The 22,000-nt window shown below is 42.1% G+C and overlaps 1 protein-coding gene across 2 annotated transcripts in view; it reads right to left on the bottom strand.

Moving 5' to 3' along the window:
• Nucleotides 1-3,332: 3,332 nt before the first annotated feature.
• The window catches only part of LOC126328052 (kanadaptin-like), a 224,401-nt gene continuing 205,733 nt past the window's right edge, over nt 3,333-22,000 (bottom strand). For both annotated transcript variants that reach the window (XM_049995979.1, XM_049995987.1), the window contains exon 10: nt 3,333-5,535. In XM_049995979.1, the coding sequence (XP_049851936.1) occupies nt 5,410-5,535 (126 nt within the window). In that variant the 3' untranslated portion in view covers nt 3,333-5,409. The remainder of the gene's footprint in view (nt 5,536-22,000) is intronic.

The raw sequence follows: 22,000 nt of genomic DNA, 5'->3' as shown, positions 1-22,000 counted from the left end.
GAATAACTTCTTGCAGAAGCGCCCGACCGCGGCTGTCTTCTTTGATTTGGGGAAGGCTTACGACACCTGTTGGAGGGCGGGCATTCTCCGTACCATGCATACATGGGGCTTTCGCGGTCGCCTCCCTCTTTTTATTTGTTCCTTTTTAATGGATCGACAGTTCAGGGTACGTGTAGGATTTGTCGTGTCAGACACCTTTCGCCAGAATGAGGTGCCACAGGGCTCCGTTTTGAGCGTCGCTCTCTTCGCCATAGCGATCAATCCAATAATGGATTGCCTCCCAGATGATGTATCAGGCTCCATTTTCGTGGACGATTTTGCCATCCATTGCAGTGCGCAGTGTACATGTTTCCTGGAGCGCTGTCTTCACCGTTCTCTTGACCGTCTTTACTCCTGGAGTGTCGCCAATGGCTTCCATTTTTCTGCCGAGAAAACAGTCTGTATTAACTTCTGGCACTACAGAGTTTCTCCCACCGTCCTTACGACTCGGCCCCATTGCTCTCCCATTCGTGGAGACAACAAAATTTTTAGGTCTTACATTTGACAGGAAACTTAGTTGGTCTCTACATGTGTCATATTTGGCTGCCCGTTGTACCCGTTCTCTAAATGTCCTCCATGTTCTCAGTGGCACGTCGTGGGGAGCGGATCGAACCATCCTACTTCGCCTATATCGGTCGATCGTCCACTCCAAGCTGGATTATGGGTGCTTTGTATACTCCTCTGCACGGCCGTCCATCTTACGCCGCCTCAACTCCATACAACATCGGGGTTTACGGCTTGCGATCAGAGCGTTTTATACTAGTCCCATCGAGAGTCTTCATGCTGAAGCCGGTGAATTGACACTCACCTACTGGCGCAATATACTGCTTTGTCATTACGCCTGTCTGCTACTGTCAGTTCCCGACCACCCATCGTATCGTTCGTTTTTTGACGACTCTCTCGACCGTCAATACGGGTTGTATGTCTCTGCCCTGCTACCCCCTGGAGTTCGCTTTTGTCGCCTCCTTCAACTCCTTGATTTTTCATTTCCCTGCAACCTTTAGAGTGGGCGAGAGCCACACGCCACCTTGGCTCCAGGCTCAGGTTCGCGTTCACCTTGACCTCCGCTCGCTCCCAAAGGAGGTTACCCCCGGTTCAGTATACCACTCCCGTTTTGTCGAACTTCGTTCGAAATTCATTAATATGACTTTCATTTATACAGATGGCTCTAAGACCAATGACGGGGTCGGGTGTTCTTTTATTGTCGGGGCACAAAGTTTCAAATACCAGCTACATGGCCATTGTTCGGTCTTCACAACTGAGCTCTTTGCCCTCTACCAGGCTGTTCTTTACATCTGCCGCCACCGACATTCTGCTTATGTCATCTGCTCCGATTCTCTGATTATGTCATCTGCTCCGATTCTCTGAGTGCCATCCAGAGCCTCAGTGATCCGTATCCGGTACACCCTTTTGTGCACCGGATCCAACGCTCTCTTCAGCAGCTGGTGCACGACGGGTCTCCAGTTAGCTTTATGTGGGTTCCTCGCCATGTCGGTATCCCTGGGAACGAAACTGCAGATGCCGCGGCCAAGGCTGCGGTCCTCCAGCCTCGGATAGCTTCTTGTTGTGTCCCTTCATCAGATTATAGTGCGGTCATTTGTTGGCGCATTTTATCGCTGTGGCATGTCGATTGGGCTGCACTTACAGACAACAAGCTTTGGGCCTTGAAACCTCTTCCCGCAGCTTGGACGTCCTCCTCACGTTCTTCTCGGCGGGAGGAGGTCGTTTTGGCCCAGCTACGAATTGGACACTGCCAGTTCAGCCATCGCCATCTGCTCTCGGCAGCGCCGGCGCCGTTCTGTCCATGTGGGCAATTGCTGATGGTCCGCCACATTTTAACGTCCTGTCCGGATTTTACTACGCTGCGTCTTGATCTGTCATGTACTCTGGATGCCATTTTAGCAGATGACCCAGGAGCTGCTGCTCGCGTTCTTCGTTTTATCAACTTGACACACCTGTCTAAGGACGTTTGATTATGCTGTAGTTTTTTAATCCTATGCCTGTTAATACGTCTTTTATAGTGTTGACCCTTTTAGTTGCTGTTTTAACCTTGTGCTTCGTGGTACATTCCTAAATTAGTCAGGGCGCTAATGACCATTGTAGTTGTGCGCCAAAAAAAAAAAAAAAAAAAAAAAGTGCCAGATATCTCACTTCATGAGTTCCTCAGTTTAGCCATTACTGTTTCACAGAGCTCCCAATGAGTTTGAGCTGTGAAGATAGCTAGACAGCAACAAGTGGAGAATTGAGCAGGTAGAGTGTCAGGCAAATGACAGAGTGGCTGAAACCTCGGCACAGGCTGATGCTTCATACTGGAAGAACACTGAATGCTTCGCATGTCGGTGTGCATTTGAGACACCAGAGCATTCACATACTTGACAACAGTAAGTAGAATGCATGACTTTGAGCATACTTCTGAGACAGCTGAAGATGTAGCTCCTTGGCATCAGGCAAACACATATTGTCTGTGCTTGCCTCTGAAATGGTCAAAGAGGCAGACGTGTGCCAACTCGGTATTACTCAATGACAACCTGAATGGCAGTACATACTTGCAATGAATACAAGGGGATTTTTTTAAGTGTTTTAAACTGTGATCTAACTTTAGACTAGACTAAGCACAGGCTTATCAAAACTGATCATATGAACAAGGATTTTCCATTGTTTGATAATATCCTAAAGGAATATTTCTGCTGTCCTAGATTTATGTATGTATTATTTCGTTTCTCAAAACTAATATCTCCAATAAAATTAATACAATTCATTTGGCTGCTAACTTTCATGGACAGCTTTTTAATCATGTTACCCATCCCATAGGAACAGGAGTCACATTGACCATCCCGTGGGAGCAGTTATTTTTTTCCAAATAAAGGTAGCGTATGTGTTACTTCAGGGCATTGGCTATCTCCCTTCCAAAGTTATCCAAATTCATCCACTTGCTTCAGCACAAAGACGTAGCAAATGTACTAACTTGACAAAGAAAGAAAATAACCAATTTGTAGTTCGGCACAGCAGATATTTTGTAATATTTGTATGTGCAACAATGTCGTGTCCTCACATGTGCACCTGTTACAAGCAGATACACTCGCATATTTTAATTAAATCCAGCCTCAAAGCCTACCATGTTCTACATGTAAAGGCACGATGCCTCTCTGTCAATGGCATCGAAATGAAACCATTGCTGTAGGTCTTCAAGTGTCGGAGGAGCTGTAAGATACACATTGACACTTAGCAGCTACAATGAAATGGCTTGTATGGAATTGTGGATTAAACGCATTGAGGACTGTATAAGCATTATGTTAAACTGTGTTATAGAGGATATATTAAACAACGAAAGCATTTTCACAAATATGATACAGTTCAAAAGCAAAGAGTAAATAGGGTTTTCCAAACATAATTATCCTTCCATATTTCAAGTTATATTCTTCAAATGAATAAACATCTTGTGCTACTCAGTTTTAACAGAAACCTTTGTGTTAATTCAGGACATACGGTAACTCAATCCCAAATTTCTTCCAGATACATTGAGCTGTTTCAGTATGAAGGAATAACAAACATACTCATAGACAAACATTCACATTTATAAAATATGTGGGATATTTCAAACTGCCAGACTGATGATGGGATTTTCCCAAAACATGTCAGTTGATGATAAATCTCTTTTGGTAGTAAAAAGAAACAGTATACCATTTTGGCTTTCAGAATGCCGTGTGTGAAAAGTGCGAGTTAGGTTTTGACTGATGTATATGGAGTCTCACCTGGTTGGTATGGAGGTGTCATTCTGTTTGACATATCACACTGCATTTAAGCTCAGAAAATGTTCTAGGATTCTACAACGTAAAGATTTCATTTAAACTGACAGCTGATTTGAAGATCATTCTTGTACATGTGACCTATGTTTCCTTCCAACTACTGGGCACAGTTTTTTGCTCGGGCATCTATGACAGACTATGTTTAAGAGAAGAGCTTTTTCAGCTACAATTTCTACTGCAGAGATTTAACTTTCCTTTCTACTTCAGGGTTTTAGAATTTTATAAATCATTCATATACCAAACAATCAAAATGTGAGCAGATTAAGATTGTACACAACAACTAAGGTATAGGAGAAGTTGACTCAAATTCTTAGGTTTAAATGTAGATAAAAGATTGAGCTAGCAGGCACACATTGAATGCCTAGCAAACAAACCGAGCAGCTTTGCATCTGCAATGCAAATATTGGCAACTACAACTGACATGGACATACAAAAAGTAGCATATACAAGCTACTTCGAATTCATTATTAGGTATGGTATTGTTTTTTGTGGTAACTCAGCAAACATAGTAAAAATACCAAAAATACAGAATCATTCAAAATATGTGTACTGCAAATCACAACGAATCATGTTGACCATTATTTAGAAAACTTAAAATATTAACTCTGCCATCCTTATACGTATATGAGATTATTACATTTTTGTACATCAGATATGAATTATTTGAGGGAAACCATTTTGTCCATTCACATGATACTAGAAACAAAGAAAATTTTATGCTCCCCACCCACCACCTCAGACTGTATGCCCAAGGATCTCAATACAAGGGAATGGAAATTTTTAATAAATTAAAAGGGAACAAGTTAATGCAGAGGAATTTATGTTCACTTAAAAGAAAGCCATATGAGGTACTGACACTGAGGTACTACTACTCAGTGGATGAATTCATACATGTCTCCTATATGCAGACCAAATGGACTGCAAATGTACGCCATAAGATGAATAATACACAATTCACATCAGTCCCAACAGAACACTGTCACTGATGGTGCTGTAAGCTACTAAAGCTATGATTTCAGTTATGGTACAATCTTCTGCTCTTGCTGCAAACACTTAAGTCTCATGTCATGTACAAAGAGTATTCAAGGCACCAACAACTCAAAATGCAGAGAAACTAATTAAATTACAAATGTTTATCCTCTTTAACCACTTATCTGTTTATTAATCTCAGTGATGCATACTCTTACAAATAAAGAAAAGCAACAAAAATTTTCATGCATGATAATTACCCCAATGTTTATAATTCCAATGAAACAAAGTCAATGTGAAGTCTGTCATTTCATAAATGTCAGTACCAATTTAGCGTCACTGTAGTTACAAATAATAAATTCATCTCACTCAGAAGTGCTGTTTACCTTTCCCTTGCTTTATTTCTTCATTACAAGTAAAGGAAGACTGTCAAATTATTATCTATCTGTGAAAGGGAAAAGAACTGCTCCAGAATCACAAACAAGGTATGTCAACAGGTAACACATGCACTATCGCAGCGTACTTTGAAGTGCATATACATTGGGAGGAAAACTGTGCACGTTTTGATAACTTTTCACTCATGGCAGGAATCAATCTAGTACCCATACTTTTCATTGAGCTTTGTACGACCATCACCTGTCTGGCCTTCTGGGGGAACCCAAACTGAATAATCTGGGTTGGATTCATCGTAATCATAGTCCATTTTCTGTGCCATTTTTCCCTGGAAAAAAAAAAGAAAGAAGATTGTAAGCAACTTGAAAGAGAAAGCAGTTGAACAAAACAATAAGGAAATTAGAATAGAACACCACTCTGCAGCTGAGTATAGTCTGAAATTCCCTGATACATTGAGACAGAATACAGAAGTTTTATAATCAAGATCACTGTGCTGAATGTTAAAAATTTTAACTTAGTGGATCTTCAATACTGATGCTCATTCTGAATTATCTGTACTCTGAATGGTGCATCTGTTGGTTGTTAAAAGATAGCAGAGCAACCTATTTCACTTATTTATAATAAAACTTTTACAGACTACTCATCTTCGATGTATAAGCAATTATTCCCACCCACTGGCAGTAAACAAAAATAATCTATTCCTGCTTGTGGAGCACAACAAGAAGCTTTCACAAAATGTTACAAGATTTTGCATTTAAAACATTAATTGCACTGCAGAAATATTCACACAAAGATGGCTCTCCTTACAGTATTTCACATTCTGAACTAACAGTGATCTCATTAAACTAAAGGATTTCCTGACAGCGAGAAAAACATTTCTCTATCAGTGTAAAAATACAGGGCTACTATAAATCATTTACTAATTTTTTCCAACGTATTACATGTACAAGTATGACTGATGCATGAACAGAACAGTAAACTCATCAAGTTTGCATTTTGCACGCAAGGAATGTTCCACAAGTGCCTTCATCTTACTGATTACCCCAACACATTGATGCAGAAGTTTGTCATTTAGGTAGTGATGAACACTGATGCTCTAATAATGCCGTGCCCTATCTTGTTGGAAGATAAAATTCTAGGAAACTACCATAACTGCTACATGTAAAAGTCAGAAGTGGCCATCAGTCTTCTCACAGAAGAAAAGCAGGCTATACAGTTTCATCTGTGCCACTGCACAGAAAACGTTAAGTTTTGGTGTATCTTATTTGTGTACCACAATTTCTCACAATGGTGATTAACATTTTCAGTTACAAGAAAGGTTGCTTTGTTGCTGGATATCAGGTTGGAGGTGAAATTTTCATCCTTAAGTGATTCCTTCTAACATTTTGACAATATGAGGAGCAGTGCAAAACTGGATTGCATACACAATTCACACCCCCCCCTTCATCAGTTGACTTACATCACAGGTCTAGCCGATCCTCTTCTCTGGATAATCAACTATGTCGATCTCCCAAAAAGCTTCTTCTCCAAAGGCTATCGCTGGTTATAGGAATTTAAATGACTCTACTTTTGAAATAATTGGGTAATCGTAGAAAACTTTCAGTTCGATCATGGTATATTTTCACTTCCACTGGAAACCACTTTACCAATTCTTGTATAAACATTTAACATCTGTTAAGCCAACTCATTCATCAAACATTAGACTCTATTAATATACACTTATATCATGGTTGGTTTAATAACCACCAGAAATGTTTAACATGTCTTGCCTCTAGTGAGTCCCATATGTGAAGTAAGTGAATGTCTGTATTCTTTAACAATTGTCACTGTACCATAAACCACGGAATATTACACAATCACTTCTTGACCTTTGAATACAGCTCCCAAGGCGTGAACGGCAAACACTTGTCAGTGCTGCTTGCTCCTGTCCTCCCATGACAAACGTCAATCCTGCACACACAGACACGTGTTGCGCAGTAAACAGGCTTCTCACACTTATCTTTAAAACATCGGGGTTCGAGGCGGCAGAAGGTCGAGCGGTTCCAGAATTTACGTGGAAAGTCTCGACTCACTACATGCTGCACTGTGATGCAAAATTGGTGATGGCCATAATCTTCTGGTTTTAATTGTTGCACAAGACACAAAATGTACTGTTTGAAATGCAACCATCATCACAAAACCTTCCACACAGTTTGCTGCAGCATTCCACAGTTTGTGGCTTCTGTGGACCATTGATTGTTTTGGACTCCATATGAAATTTACCTCATTCACTACACATTTGCATCTGGCATACTTGACTGACTGGTACTTTTCTGTTCACAGCTCAACCAGTATTCTCACATTATCAATACCAACACACAATGTTCTGTTTACATTGTGGTTATTTTCTGTAATTCCTTCTGAATTCATGCTGCACAGTTGCAACAGATAAAAATTATAATGAAAAGGATAGATTGCTTCTCACCATAAAGATGACACTTTGAGTTGCAGATAGACAGAACAAAAAGAAGTAGGATGAGCATCCAATTCCAGTTTAAATGTAGGAAATTGTCTGGATAATTTTGTCCCACTTTTTAAATGCAATTCTTCTGTTAATAGTTTGTTTCAATCCAGCCTGCAGGAGAAATTGACGGGAGTGAGAGCTAGGCACTGCATAATTTTGCAGCTATTTTAACACATAAAGAAACAATGTTAATGATGCGTAAATAAATGTGAACATCTGAAGATGGAGTGAACGTAAGATGAAAGTGCTCTCGAAAACACATGGTTTGAGGCATAATTTCTTTAAGTGGGCTAGGAATTCAGTCTGAATCAGGACTGCTCCACTGCATGTTGTGAATAGAGCTGTCACTTCCCCAAATAAAAAAAATAAAAAAGAGGCTTCTTAACCAGAAAGGAGTCCCCATCGTTCTGCTGCACACTAAGTAAGAAGACAAATATGGCTCTCTTCTTTTCATAGGACTATGTTTCTCCCACAGTATAGCTACGGAGGGGAGTGACTTGGGGGTCGTATGTCGTAGCATTGTATTCTACATTCCCTCTCTTAGAGAGTGCTGGGACCATTCGGTCCCCAGCGAAAGGTGACTTTGTCCGCTTCATTGTGGGTCATCCACCCTGACACCACCCACTCTGAGTAGGGGCTCTCCCCACAGGTGCCACTCAGCCCCAGGAAAGGCCACCTGGTGTGATGGCCATTGCCGGGAGTCTGAGTGTCCCGAGATGATGGACATCTACCCCGTGGCATATGTAGGGAGGTTGCAGCTCAGGCATCAGTAATATGATCCCTGCATAATCAGAAGGCTACGACCGAGAGGGTATATGATGACACCTCCACAACGGACTGTCTACCGTGCCGGATACTGTGCGTATAGAGGTAGGTGGCACCAATGGTGACAAGCAAGGTGTATGCCACAAATAGGACAGATCTACAGAATGACACGTCATCTACCAGCTGTCAGCTGTTACGAAAATCCTGTTCGGCATGACTACGGTGAAGGAATATTCTTTAGGCGCTACAATATGCTACCTATGTCCTCGGTTCTCATCACCCACCTGGCTTTAATTTACGTTAATTTCTTCCGTCTCAGCATTTCTTCACAATGAATATGCATTTCTTCACTCAGTTTTAATTTTCTACATCTTTAATTTTGTGACCTGTCTATTTTTCGCTCTCCCCCTCCCGTCTCTGTTATGTACAATGAACTTAGCTTTCCACCCATATTAACACATGCACAATGTTTTTGCAGTAATCTCTGTTTTGCATTTTACCCCGTCTTGCACTTTTAAGTCTCAGGCTTTCAAATCTTGTCTGGTGCAGTCCCCCACAAACAGTCTTTCACTCTCAACCTGACCCGCAGTTCTGGGTGACTTTTCCAAAATCTACCTTTTTTCCTTCACCCCTCTTCTTTCCCCTTCAACCCTTCTGCCGGACAGAGGAGCAGTGGCTCCAAAAGCTTGTGTAAATATCAGCTTCTTTTATGTGTGTATTCTCCTGTCATCACCTGGTGAGTAGTTGTTTTATCTGTCCAATTAAAAAACATGTTTTTTGTACTCCTGACTTGCTTCTATTATTATTATTACCACTCAGTGTAGAATTTCAAGAAACATTTCTTATCTGCAGTGAAATCTATGTCTCTCTTTTCATTTTACACACCTCTCTCTGATTATTCCATTATATGATGGAACCTTGCATCTTCTTTTCATATCCACAATATGCACGTCACAGGGTTTGGAGTAGGTGGTTCATTCTTCCACTTCTTTGCTGTAAGGGAGCTGTCAATAGATGTACTTCTATATTTTCCTTGTCTCACTTTTTTCCTGGAATAGCAAACCTCTAGCAATTTATTTTACGCACTCAGCTGATGAGAGTGTACTTTTCCAATGCATTCCACTTTATAGTGCATTTCTTTCCTAAAGAAAGCAAGAACTCACAACAATTAGATCATGTACTGGAAAAATATTATGCGGCACTATTTTTTCTGAAAGTTCATGGAGTCTGTACAAGGTTATAACTGTTCTGCCACTGCGCAATTCACAGTTGTACACTGAGCATTTCACACTAGATAGTACAATTGTTTATATTTTTATTTTAGTCTTTCAAAGAATAACACCATTAGAACGTCATAATCTATTCATTCAGACTGTTTTTTTAAGCTCTGGAAGTACTTTAAATGTAAGAAACACTGCAATCAATAAGGTTCCCCTCCACTGCCTTATCGTAACACTGAACTTGTGGTGGAGGTGTTCACATGTTCGTGTGAAGCTCAGGACTATGCTGGCGATAGTGTAACTACTGACATGGTCTTCCAAGCCAGACACTTGGCCCAGGTAGATGAACATGTAGATGAACCTGACAATGTGTGCTTCACATATCTCTTCCCACAGCCATTTCCAACTCAATAGGTACCCAAGCCAAGATGAGACTTGATCCATGCTAAGGGGGATAAATGAACCTCAGGAATTCTGGGTGACCTCGATGAGTACTTAGCCTTACACTTGTGTGTGGCTCCACTGGTAACTGACATATCCCTAATTCTCAAGGGAATAAAATGGAGAACACAGAAAACACTTAAAAACTGAGGGGCTTGATGATACCAGAAATACCCAAACACTGGATTTAGAACTGATGGAAGTCATTTCTGCAAATGAATCACATCACTGACCAGCTCAAGTAGTGGCAGACATCACTGGGAAGTTGGACCAGATCAAGATCAAATTCTTGTGTGGGGCTCAGAGGGGGAAAAGAGAAAAATGCGAGGCATATGAAGAATAGATGGAGGGCATTAAAAGGCCTTGAACCATAAAAAAAAAGAAAAAAAAGAAAACAAAGGAAGAGAGAGAGAGAGAGAGAGAGAGAGAGAGAGAGAGAGAGAGAGAGAGAGAGAGAGAGAGAGAGACTGACTGTCCCAGAGTAAAGGGGATAAACAGGCTGCTTCCACTACCAAAACAGGGAAAAACAGAAGAGTCCAAATACTCCCACTTCTCAAGGTAACCAGATCCAGAAAAAGCCAAGACACAAATCAGGAGAAAAGACAGATTTTTTTGCAGTCTATAATGTAACATATTATTATTATTATTATTATTATTATTATTATTATTTATGTATTTGTTTTACCTGGCAAGATTAGGGCCTTCAGGCCCTCTCTTACACCTAACCAGGCATACTCAGATTGAACGAGTTACAGTTTCTACTTAACATTAAGGACATATAGCCTATTATGCAGTACTGATGTTAAAGAAAAAAATAGGTATTATAACAGTAGTACAATGATAATTATAACAATAAAAAATAATTATAACAATCAATAATAATAATAATAATAATAATAATAATAATAGTAATAATAGTAATAATAATGAATATGTATACGAAAGTAAACATACTTTTCTTTTCTGAATGTCAGTCCCATTGTTAGTTGGGAATTTTCTCGTTATGTTCTTGCAGCTTGTGAGTTATTCTCATCGAGCAGAGACATAAGACGATAGAATGGGGTGAAAGAGATATATAAGAGGTAGATAGGTTAGAGGAAGAGAAATAGAACAGTAAAATTCGAAGCTGTGATGGAGAGGAGAAAGAAAGAGATGGGAGGGGCACAAGAATGGTGGCTATACCGTCCCTAATATGTAAGTTTTGAGTTCCCTCTTGAATGTTGAGTAGTTCTGGATAAGACGCAGATCACAGGGGAGCGCATTCCATAGTCGTATGGCTGAGATGGAGAATGACACGGAGAAAGATTTTGTGTTATGTACAGGTACAGCCAAGATGATAGACGTATCCGATCTGGTGTTGCGATTTTGGAATGATGATAGGTGTTTAATGTGCGAAGATAAGTATTGGGGGCACCAGTGGCTAAGAAATCGATGAAGTAAGCACATCGTGTGGAGATCGCGTGCCGTATGTGGGCGTATCCAACCTAGCTGGGAGTATGAAGGACTGATATGATCATACAACCGAATATTGCACACGTACCTAACGCAAGCATTCATCACTAGCTCGAGGCATCTAGAATTTTCACTATTTGTGCCGTGTTGAACTACATCACAGTAGTAAAGATTAGGCAAGACTAGTGTTTGGACTAATTTTTGTTTAACATGGGTTGGAAATATTTTTCTAAATTTTTGAATTGCATGTAGGGAAGAGAGCGATTTCCTGCAAGCTGTGGCTGTTTATTCTTCCCAGTTTAGGTGTTCATCCAAGATTATTCCAAGGTCTTTTACTGTTTTTTGGTATGGTAGTTGGGTACCATTGAGGAGTATTTTAGGGACTGTTTCGCGAAAGTACCGGCTGATTAACTTTGGATGAGATATAAGTATGACCTGGGATTTCTTGGGGTTTAGTTTCAGACCTAGGTACTGTGCCCATCGAGAAACAGAGCAAAGATCTGCATTCATACTCGCTACTGCGCCAGCAATGTTCTTGGGGCTTGCACTTATGTACAGTTGGATGTCGTCGGCATAAAGATGGTAGTTGCAGGAGTGAATCACTGAAGAAATATCATTAATGTACAGTGAGAAGAGTAGTGGACCAAGGATGGAGCCTTGGGGAACTCCAGAGCGCATGCTTTTCCATGATGACTTTTCCGACCCACAAATGACTTGTTGACTTCTGTTTTTGAGGTAGCTGTCGAACCATTGTATTGCTCTGTTTGAGAAATTCAGCTGTTTCATTTTAATTAGTAATATATCGAAGTCAACTGTGTCAAAAGCCTTGCTAAAGTCAAGCAGTGTTAGGATAGTAGCTTCACGTCTGTCCATAGCATGTTTAATGTCATCAGTTACTTTGATTAATGCGGTTGCTGTACTATGGTGCTTTCGAAAGCCTGACTGATATTCGTCATGGATGTTATGATTTTTGAGGTAATCCGTCAGTTGTTCATGGACGATGTGCTCTAGGGCTTTAGAAATTGCAGGTAGTATGCTGATCGGCCTGTAGTCACCTGGCGACTTAGGGTTGTCAGTCTTGGGTATAGGCTTAATTAAACTTTGCTTCCACTCAGTAGGATATGTACTACTGACAAGAGACAGGTTGAAGATGTCTGTGATAACTGGAATAATAGTGTCTACGACGTTCTTAATCATGCCAATGCTCACTCCATCATTTCCTACTGCCTCGGAAGAGATTCTCATAATTGCCTTGTGTACTGTGCCGGTAGAGACATGTTTTAGGAAAAACTTGTCTCTCGAGAGATTGATATCTTGGGGCTGGTAATTTGTCGCTGCGTGGCAGTTTGCAGCTGTTGAGAAGAAATCGTTTAATTCTTCTGCAGACGCTTGATAAACAGCGTCAGATCTTCGCTTCCCTATACCGAAACTGCGCAGCTTTTTCCACAGTGCAGCAGGTTTTGATATGCCGCATACGACAGAGCGGGCATGTTTGATTTTGGCATTCCTCACGCTTTGCTTGGTTCTGTTTCGGAGTTTCCTATAAGCTTCGTACGCCTCGGGAGTTGGGTTACGCTTGAAGGCCCTATGTGCAGCATCACGTTTATTCATTAACTGACGTAATGCAGTGGTGAGCCACGGAGCGGGAGCTCTCTTTACCTTAACAGTGCGTTGAGGAGCATGTTTATCATACAGTGCAATAATTTTGCGACATAATTGCCGAATTTTTTCGTCTAAAGTCGGTTCATCGCTTATATCATGCCAAGGGATGTCTGAGCAATCCTTTTGAAGAGCGTCATGGTTAACATTTTTTAAGTTTCTGTAGGTTACCAGGTGAGATTTTTCTTTGGTAGTATGCATTGAGTAATTTAAAAATATCACGTCATGAGCAGAGAGTCCCGGAGCGGATGTCTGATTGGCGCGGATTATTTCATCTGGTCGCTTTGTTGCTATTATATCTATGATTGTGTGGCTGTGTGGCATGTGATGAGTTGGGTCCAGCGGTGTTAAACTCATATCATTGGAGTGGAACAGTCGCCTTAGTTTTTCGGCAGAGGGAGATTTTAACTGTAAGTCGATGTTTGTGTCGCCCATAATGATTATGTGTTCATACTGTGTTACGAGTGAGGACAGGGCAGACTGAAAGGAGGACATGGCACCGACGTTTGGAGGTTTATAGATTACTCCAATTAGCAGTTTCTGATTTGATGTATTTATTTCGAAAAACAAGAACTCTGCTTCTCCTTCGCCCTTTGCATCGATTCGGATAGCGTCGGAAGAAATGTTTGGTTTCAACCAAGTTTCAGAGACGAGGATAATGTGGAACAGCGATTGGCAGAACAGGTCACAGAACTCGTCGAAGTGAGCCGTTAGCGACTGCGCATTCGCGTGGGCCACAAAGAGCCCGCCGCCGGAACCGGTCCGTCCCATTGTGGCCGCCTGTAGGACCGAGCGCGCTCCGTTTACCTGCTGGCCGGAAGAGGGACAAAAGCTGGATTTCGCGGGGCAAGACATATTTACAGGTGTGTCCAAGGTCGTGACTGACTCAAGCGTCTGTGGACTAAAGGTGAAAAACACGCTGGAAGTATCGAAGAAGGGAGTGAAAAGAAAGATGGAAAGTGGCAGTAGTAGTTACGAAAAAGATAGTAGTAGTAGTAGTAGTAGTAGTAGTGGTAGTGGCGAAGATGAAAATAACAGATATAGAAAGGCGGTTGTAAGGAGATTCCTGTTAATGGAGAATGTTAATTCCCATTTGACTGACAATATGAATATACATGAGCACTTATAATAGACAAATAAAGAAACAATATTTTTGTGAAACAATTGACTGCTTTTAAATAGAGTACTTATGGTACTTATAGAAATAACGGAGCAGTATTTAAGCTAAAAAAATGAAAAGAAAGAATAAAAAATTAACTTATATTAGACAGATTACAATATGAGACTTTGTGTCTCGCGAGATTTCGCTCAGTCTTTCAGTTCGAACATGTTTGTCACCGTTTTCCTCCCTCCTTCCGTCTTGATTACGATCCTGTCATCCTGGGTCCACACATTTTGAAGGCCAAACTGTGTGATCGCAGCGTTCAAAACTTTTAGTCTTTCGCGCGTCAGATCTTCCCTCAGGGTAACCCCACTCTTGGCGAGTTTTCTTTTCTGAGCAAACACTTCAGCTCTTTTCCGGTAAGACACAAATTTAATTATTATGGTCCTGGGTTTCATGGCACCTGGTATCCTGCGCCCAACACGGTGGCTTCTGTCAATATCGCCCACGTCGATCTGCACGCCAAGTTTCTCACGCACGAGGCTAATGGCCAGGTCGTCGGTGTTTTCGCGATCGTTTTCAGCTACCCCGAACAAGCGCAAGCTGTTCCTTCGCTGATACTGCTCAATTTCATCGGTGGCAGCAGACAGTTTAGCCTCTAGGTCGGCGGCTTTTTTCTCTTGTGCGGCCAGGGACTTTCTAAGAGACTGGATTTCGGTGCTGTTGCGCCCGACAGACTCTTGTAGTTTGTCCATGACCGCGGCCGTCACGGAGTCCGTGATGGATTGGACGATTACGTCTAGCGTGTCTTTGCTGTGCTGCGCCGCACTCACCTGGGACCGGACGAGCTCCCCGATGTCGGAAGCGGGGCCTCACCTGCCGCCGGAGACCGGGCGCCCGCGCTGCCTGCGCCCCTGTAGCCTCGCCTGCTGCCGCTTACTCGTGTTCTTCCCATTTTTCACTCACTTATCACTTGTGGTAATCAATGGAGAACAATACACCACGGCAAGTAACACTTGTTTAGTCAGATGCACACGTTGTGGACTGCCGCACTTCTCTGTAACACCTTCAATGAGCGGAAAAACTCGCGAGCCGAAGAAACGCGCGTCACTCAGTGGCCGCCATGTTTGACTTATTCAATTATTATTATTATTATTATTATTATTATTATTATTATTTTCTTTCTTTTCTTCTTATACATATAAGATATGTGTGTCTACATATATAAAATGTTGTACCATTGATAACATTGGCATTGAAACAATAGAGGTAGAGAGATGCTCTTCAATTTTTTAATTGATTTAAATTCTTCTGTCTGTCTCTATAAGTGGTAGCGGGTGGAAGTGTGACAAGTTCCACCGCATTGTTATTGTTCAGAAGTGTGTATTCCAATTGTGCATTAGATTGTATTAAAAAATGTTATCAAGATAGCAAAGTTTATTCGTGCATTCACGGTGACGATACCTGTCTGTTCATCACTCCGCAATGCGCCGAGAATCCTGCATCGAGAGGATAGAAGCAGGCAAGAATAATTTGCGTGAGCAGAAGAGGCGCGATCTGGAACCAGTATTGTCATACCAAGCTCTATGCGCAATAGTGGTAACAAGAAAAAGAAGTATGTTCACTCAGGATATGTGTACCTTCCAAATTTGTTTTCAATCATTCTGTAAAAATTTTCTTTTAATTATTTAAGCAGCAAATTTTTATTCAGTTTTCACGTCATGGTTTTTGGGATAACAGTCATTCAACAGGATATCTGCTGATCAATATAACATTGAAACCGGAGTGGCTAGTTCAATCTTTGAAAAGACTGGGGAAGACACATGTCTATGCTCCAACGTCAGAGTGTCTATCTGGACAAAGGTCCTTTTATCTTCATCTCCTAAGGGTTGGGAACAATAGACTGACTTAAAGATACGGTGCCCAAGATATCGCTGTGGCAGGAGGTGAAGCTGCTAGTCAAGCCGGCAGAGGAACTCTTGAAAACCCCAAAGATATCAATTTGGGTACCACAACTTCTTAAGGCTCTTCCTCCAGTAACTCTTTTCGAGAAAGTGTAAGTGCAGAACCAGGATCTCTTGACAGATGACTGGAAGGTAATCAACTGCAAGGTTGAATTTGACTGCCAAGCCATTGTGGTGCAAGTCAGTGAGGAATCCCCTAAAGCAATGCAAGAACTGGACTTGAAACTGTATTTATGGTTCCTGTAGGTTACTTTCAGGTAATTAAGGACATTGGAAGCAACAATGGTAACAAATTGGTGGATGAAAGTGTTCCAGATAAACCTGCAACACAGTAAGTGAAGTAAGTACTGTCTCGAGCCATCTTTTGGGAAGAGAGGATGTGGATGGGGCCATTATCCATGAACCCCAGTTACACTATGTGATCAAAAGTATCCAGACACCCCCAAAAACATACATTTTCACATTAGGTGCATTGTGCTGTCACCTACTGCCTGGTACTCCATATCAGGGACCTCAGTAGTCATTAGGCATTATGAGAGAACAGAATAGGGCGCTCCCTGGAAATCATGCACTTCGAATGTGGTCAGGTGACCAGGTATAACTTGTGACATATGTCAGTACGAGAGATTTACACACTCCTAAACATCCCTAGGTCCATTGTTTCCGATCTGATAGTGAAGTGGAAACGTGAAGGGACATGTACAGCACAAAAGCATAGAGGCCAACCTCGTCTCTTGACTGACAGAGACCGCCAACAGTTGAAGAGGGTCATAATGTGTAACAGGCAGACATCTATCCAGACCATGACACAGGAATTCCAAACTGCATCGGGATCCACTGCAAGTACGACGACATTTAGGCAGGAGGTGAGGAAACTTGGATTTCATGGTCGACCGACTGCTCATAAGCTACACATCACACCGGTAAATGCCACACGATAACTTGCTTGCTGTAAAAAGCGTAAACATTGGACAACTGAACAGTGGAAAACATTGTGTGGAGCGACGAATCACGGTACACAAGGTGGCAATCTAATGGCAGGGTGTGGATATGGTGAATGCCCAGTGAAATTCATCTGCCAAGGTGTTTAGCGCCACCAGCATAATTCAGAGGCAGTGGTGTTATGGTGTGGTCCTGTTTTTCATGGAGGGGGCTTGCACCCCTTGTTGTTTTGCATGGCACTATCACGACCCAAGCCTACATTGGTGTTTTAAGCACTTTCTTGCTTCTCACTGTTGAAGAAGAATTTGGGGATGGCAACTGCATCTTTCAACACGATCGAGCAACTGCAACACGATCGAGCAACTGCGTGTAATGCATGGCCTGTGGCGGAGTGGTTACACGACAATAACATCCCTATAATGGACTGGCCTGCACAGAGTCCGACCTGTATCCTATAGAACATCATTGGGATGTTTTGGAATGTCGATTTCATGTCAGGCCTCATCGACTGACATCGATACCTCTCCTCAGTGCAGCACTCCTTGAAGAATGGACTGGCATTCCCCAAGAAACCTTGCAGCACCTGATTGAACGTATGCCTATGAAAGTGGAAACTGCCATCAAGGCTAAGGATGGGCCAATACCATATCGAATTGCAGCATTACCGATGGAGGGTGCCACGATCTTGTAAGTCATTTTCAGCCAGGTGTCCGGATATTTTTGATTTAAAGTTTCCCCTCCTCCTCTCTATCTCTCATTTTCCCCCAATTTGCTATCTAAAATTTTTCTCATTCCCTTTTCAATGTACCGCACCAACTGGTAGTTTACAGTTCATCTGTTCGTTACGCGCATACGTTTTCACACAGGTACACCACCTACTAACAATGTTTCTTTTGTGCACTGCGACAACTTTGTCAGTTGCAGCACGGCACCAGCCACATATGAGCCATTTCACTGCCTTTTAATTCCTCATATATTTTAATGTGAAGACTTTTACACATAGCCCAGCTCTAATGGGAATGTTGTTTAATTGATTTTATTTGGTTTTACTGATGATCACATGTACCATTTTACTTGATACGAGCTTTTCTGCTCTGAAATTTGTCATCTCCAGCATGTTAATATGCGTCTATTTAGTTTTTGTTTATATTTTTATCCAGTGGTTTTTGTATATCTTTCACACTATGTTACTTCTTTTTAACTGTGATATGAAAATTTTTCTGGATAGGTGCATGTACAAGGGGCATTCAGTATATAATGCAATATTCTTTTCTCCCCTGAATGCAGGTTGTTTTATTCAGGATTCCAATAAACCATGTTATTCCCCACTCCTCTGGCTAGAAACCCCTATTTTTCAACATCATCTCTGTTCAGTGCAATAGCCTTACACTACCTTAATGGGAGGACCTGTATGCTTACACAGTATCACTCTACTGGTTGACAAGATATTGTCACGATCGACCTTGTAATGCGTAAAGAATTCACACAGACTCATTGCTCTTGATGGTCTTCCATTGGGCGGCAAGAAACACAGAGGGCATATACCTTTGAGGACCCAAACTGGTAAGGAAGAGTGTCAGCACTGCCAACGGAGAAGTCCAGTTGAGCAGTGAGCTGCTCGACTGAGATCTGTCAATCACCTGGAATGAGAGTGTCCACACATTCCAACAATGCAGCAGTCACAGCTACGTGCGTGCCAACTGGCACGCGTGAGATCGGACCGGTCTGCATGACCTCATTCCGAAAATGACAGACCTCTCACCCGACATCTCACAGTGCTTCTGTTCACTGCCAGGTCTCCGTAGACTTTCTGCAACTCTGTTACAGACACCATTTTGAAGGCTCTGTAGAGCACAGCCACCTTTCAAAATTTCACGAAACTGTAGGGGCCGATGCGGAAATATTTCGCGATGTTCCTCTACAAATTCTGCATCTGTTCAACTGAAAAAAGTGATTTATTTCTTATTTGACACTCCTTGTACTTTTGAAGAAGATAATTTTACAACTGCTGAAACTATGAAATCACACCTGCAACTGGTTGGCTTATTTTCTCAAGGCATTCAAATCTATCCTGCATTCCTGGATGTTTTGGTGGCAAAGTTGAGTGTTACTCCATTAGTAGAATATCATATCGAGCTACAGGATAACATTGTGATAAAGAAATCTCTGTATATATTTGCCCCTCCCACGATGAAGCTGTTGAGGGAAATGTTAGAACAAGGGATTATTTGGCTGTCCAAATCACAGTATGTGGCTTCTGTGTTTTTTGTTCCCAAATCAGATGGAAGCTATCACCCAGTGGTGGATTATAGGGATCTGAACAAACAGGTGAAATTGTGATCTCGATCACTCTCAGATCGTCATTCTCGTTTCGGCTGATTTCTCACGGCAAAACTGTTTACGACATTAGATCCGAACCAAGTGATCAGGTAGTTTATAGTAATTCTATGGAGGAACATTTTCAACATTTATGAGAAGTACTTTGTAGACTGAGAAAAGCAGGATCGATTGTTCCTCTGGCCGAGGAGAAGTTCACCTGTGAATTAATGCATTTCTTAAGGCACACGGTTGTCCTAGACAGGATGAGCGTCGATCGACACCTTTCAGCACTTAGGAATGTCAAAGACGTGGTGAAATTCTTACGTAAGGAAAGCCAAATTTTTTTTTGCAAATTTATCCTGGAGCTCACAGAGAAGATGGGGAAATTATGTGATTTAGGAGAAAAGATACATACATTTGAGGGGTCAGCCTCACGAGAAGCACCACAGGTGACGCTGAAATGAGGTTTGATGTCAGATACGGTCCTGCCTCTTCACGATTCTAGCACACGATTCATCTTGTAGATGGACACCTCGAATGTAAGATGGGAGCAGTCCTATTTTAGGAGAATGAAGAAGGGATAATTGCAATAGCATTTGCATCCCAGACCTAAAACCACTTAGAGAAGGCTTACTCAGTTTATGAGTTACAGACTCTAGAAGTGGTATTTAGAGTAGAAAAATTCAGGTATTACGAGGAGCATATGCAGTTTATGCTGAAACTGACATCTAGGCATTAAGCTGGTTCCTCAGCTGGCCAAAACAGTCAGGTTAGATTGCCAGGTGGGAAACGATGACTTTAGTGCTCAAATTTTGGGCCAGGACATGGAAACAGGAAAACAGAGTGATGAACAGGACAGACTAACAAAAAAGTTGTGACAATCTGCATTTTTGAAATATTGAAGAACATCAGTAGAAGGATGAGGAAGAAGCGGAAATCAGAAAGAAAATTGGGGAGGGGCAGGTTGTTAAACCAGATGGGGCTAGGTACGACAAGGACAACAAGATAGTGGTGCATGAGCAATTTGTGCCTTTCCTGTTCGAGTATTTCCATGAGTGCTCTACAGGTGGGCATTTGGGCATTTTCACAAATGTCATAATATGTCAGCATTTTCTATGGAAGAGAACTGATAGTGATATAAAAAACAGAGTGAGTATATGTCAGGTATGCATTGGGGTCAAGCCCGTTCAGTATATGAAGGTGGGTTGGTTAGCATCTGCTACAGTGAACTGTCCCCTTCAAAAAATGGTTATCGATTTTGCAGGTCCATTGCACCTGCCTCCCACCAGGGCAGCTATTACTGAAGCAATGGTACAGAACTTAAAGAACATCTATAGTGTTTTTCGTCCACCACACTATATTACATATGACAACGTGACATGCTTTATGTTGGGTGGTTTTAGGGACTTTAGTGTGGTATCGGCATTACACATGCCACCACCGCTATTACCCCACCCCTTCAAATGCTGAGAGTTTAACCAAAGATGGGGGCAGCCCTAATCACGTACAATAGCAAAGAGCGGGAGAATTGGACCCTACACTCTCACGAGTGGTGATACCATTAAAAACGACATAGCGAGAACCAGGTGAACTGCTACTATGTTTCAAGATTTCTAGTCCACAAAGTATCTTCCGTCAACCTGCTGCTGGAACGGACCGGGCAAAGGAAACTTGTGGTCCCCTGGAAGAGGGCAAAACAGAACCTTCTTAAGTTGCATCGTCTTCAGGCAGTGCTACAATAGCAGACAGTGCCCACAGCCACATTATGTAGAAGACCCAGTCTCTGTCAAGAACTTCCAGGCCTCAAGCAAAAATCTTGACAAGATAGAAAGCTCCTGCCACAGTATAGTGAGTATTTTTAGTGGATCCCAAGAAGGGAAATGTTATAAGAGCTCACCTATCCCAAATCGAGCCTAGTCCCTGTCGGGAAGATCAGATACGATCAAAGGGAATTGCCGGGAATAAAGGGAGGAGTATATGCCAGTGGTTGGCACTACTGTAGTCGACCGTGGCCACCGGACGGTATTGCGAGGTCAAGTGACCTTTTCGGCACACGATCTGAGGGGTGTGGAGGAACAGGCGGGTAGTAAATGGAAGTAGACATTTTAATCGGGCAACAGAATAACGTTCCAGGCCGCTCACACGGAAATGGCACCGACAGCAGGCCGTCAGCTCTCGAGGAATGGCACACGTTTCTGCACACTCAAACAATACCGTGTTTATCTGGGCTGTGGTAATGGGCTCTGTCGCAGTGAAATTTGAAGGCTACCCAGGTCGGAGCAGTTTTTCCCAGATACACATTACGGTACACGTCAGAGTGTACCTGTTTGTGTGTGCCCACAATGAAGTAGTGGCCACATTCGACAAGCACTGCCGCACTGGGGCAGTTGCGAGTGTGTGCTATTGTGTGATGCTTATTGTGCCAC

Source organism: Schistocerca gregaria, chromosome 1, assembly GCF_023897955.1.
Source record: "Schistocerca gregaria isolate iqSchGreg1 chromosome 1, iqSchGreg1.2, whole genome shotgun sequence".
Taxonomy (NCBI): domain Eukaryota; kingdom Metazoa; phylum Arthropoda; class Insecta; order Orthoptera; family Acrididae; genus Schistocerca; species Schistocerca gregaria.
Note: the sequence above shows the minus strand (reverse complement) of the source record. Positions and strands in the feature narration are given on the sequence as shown.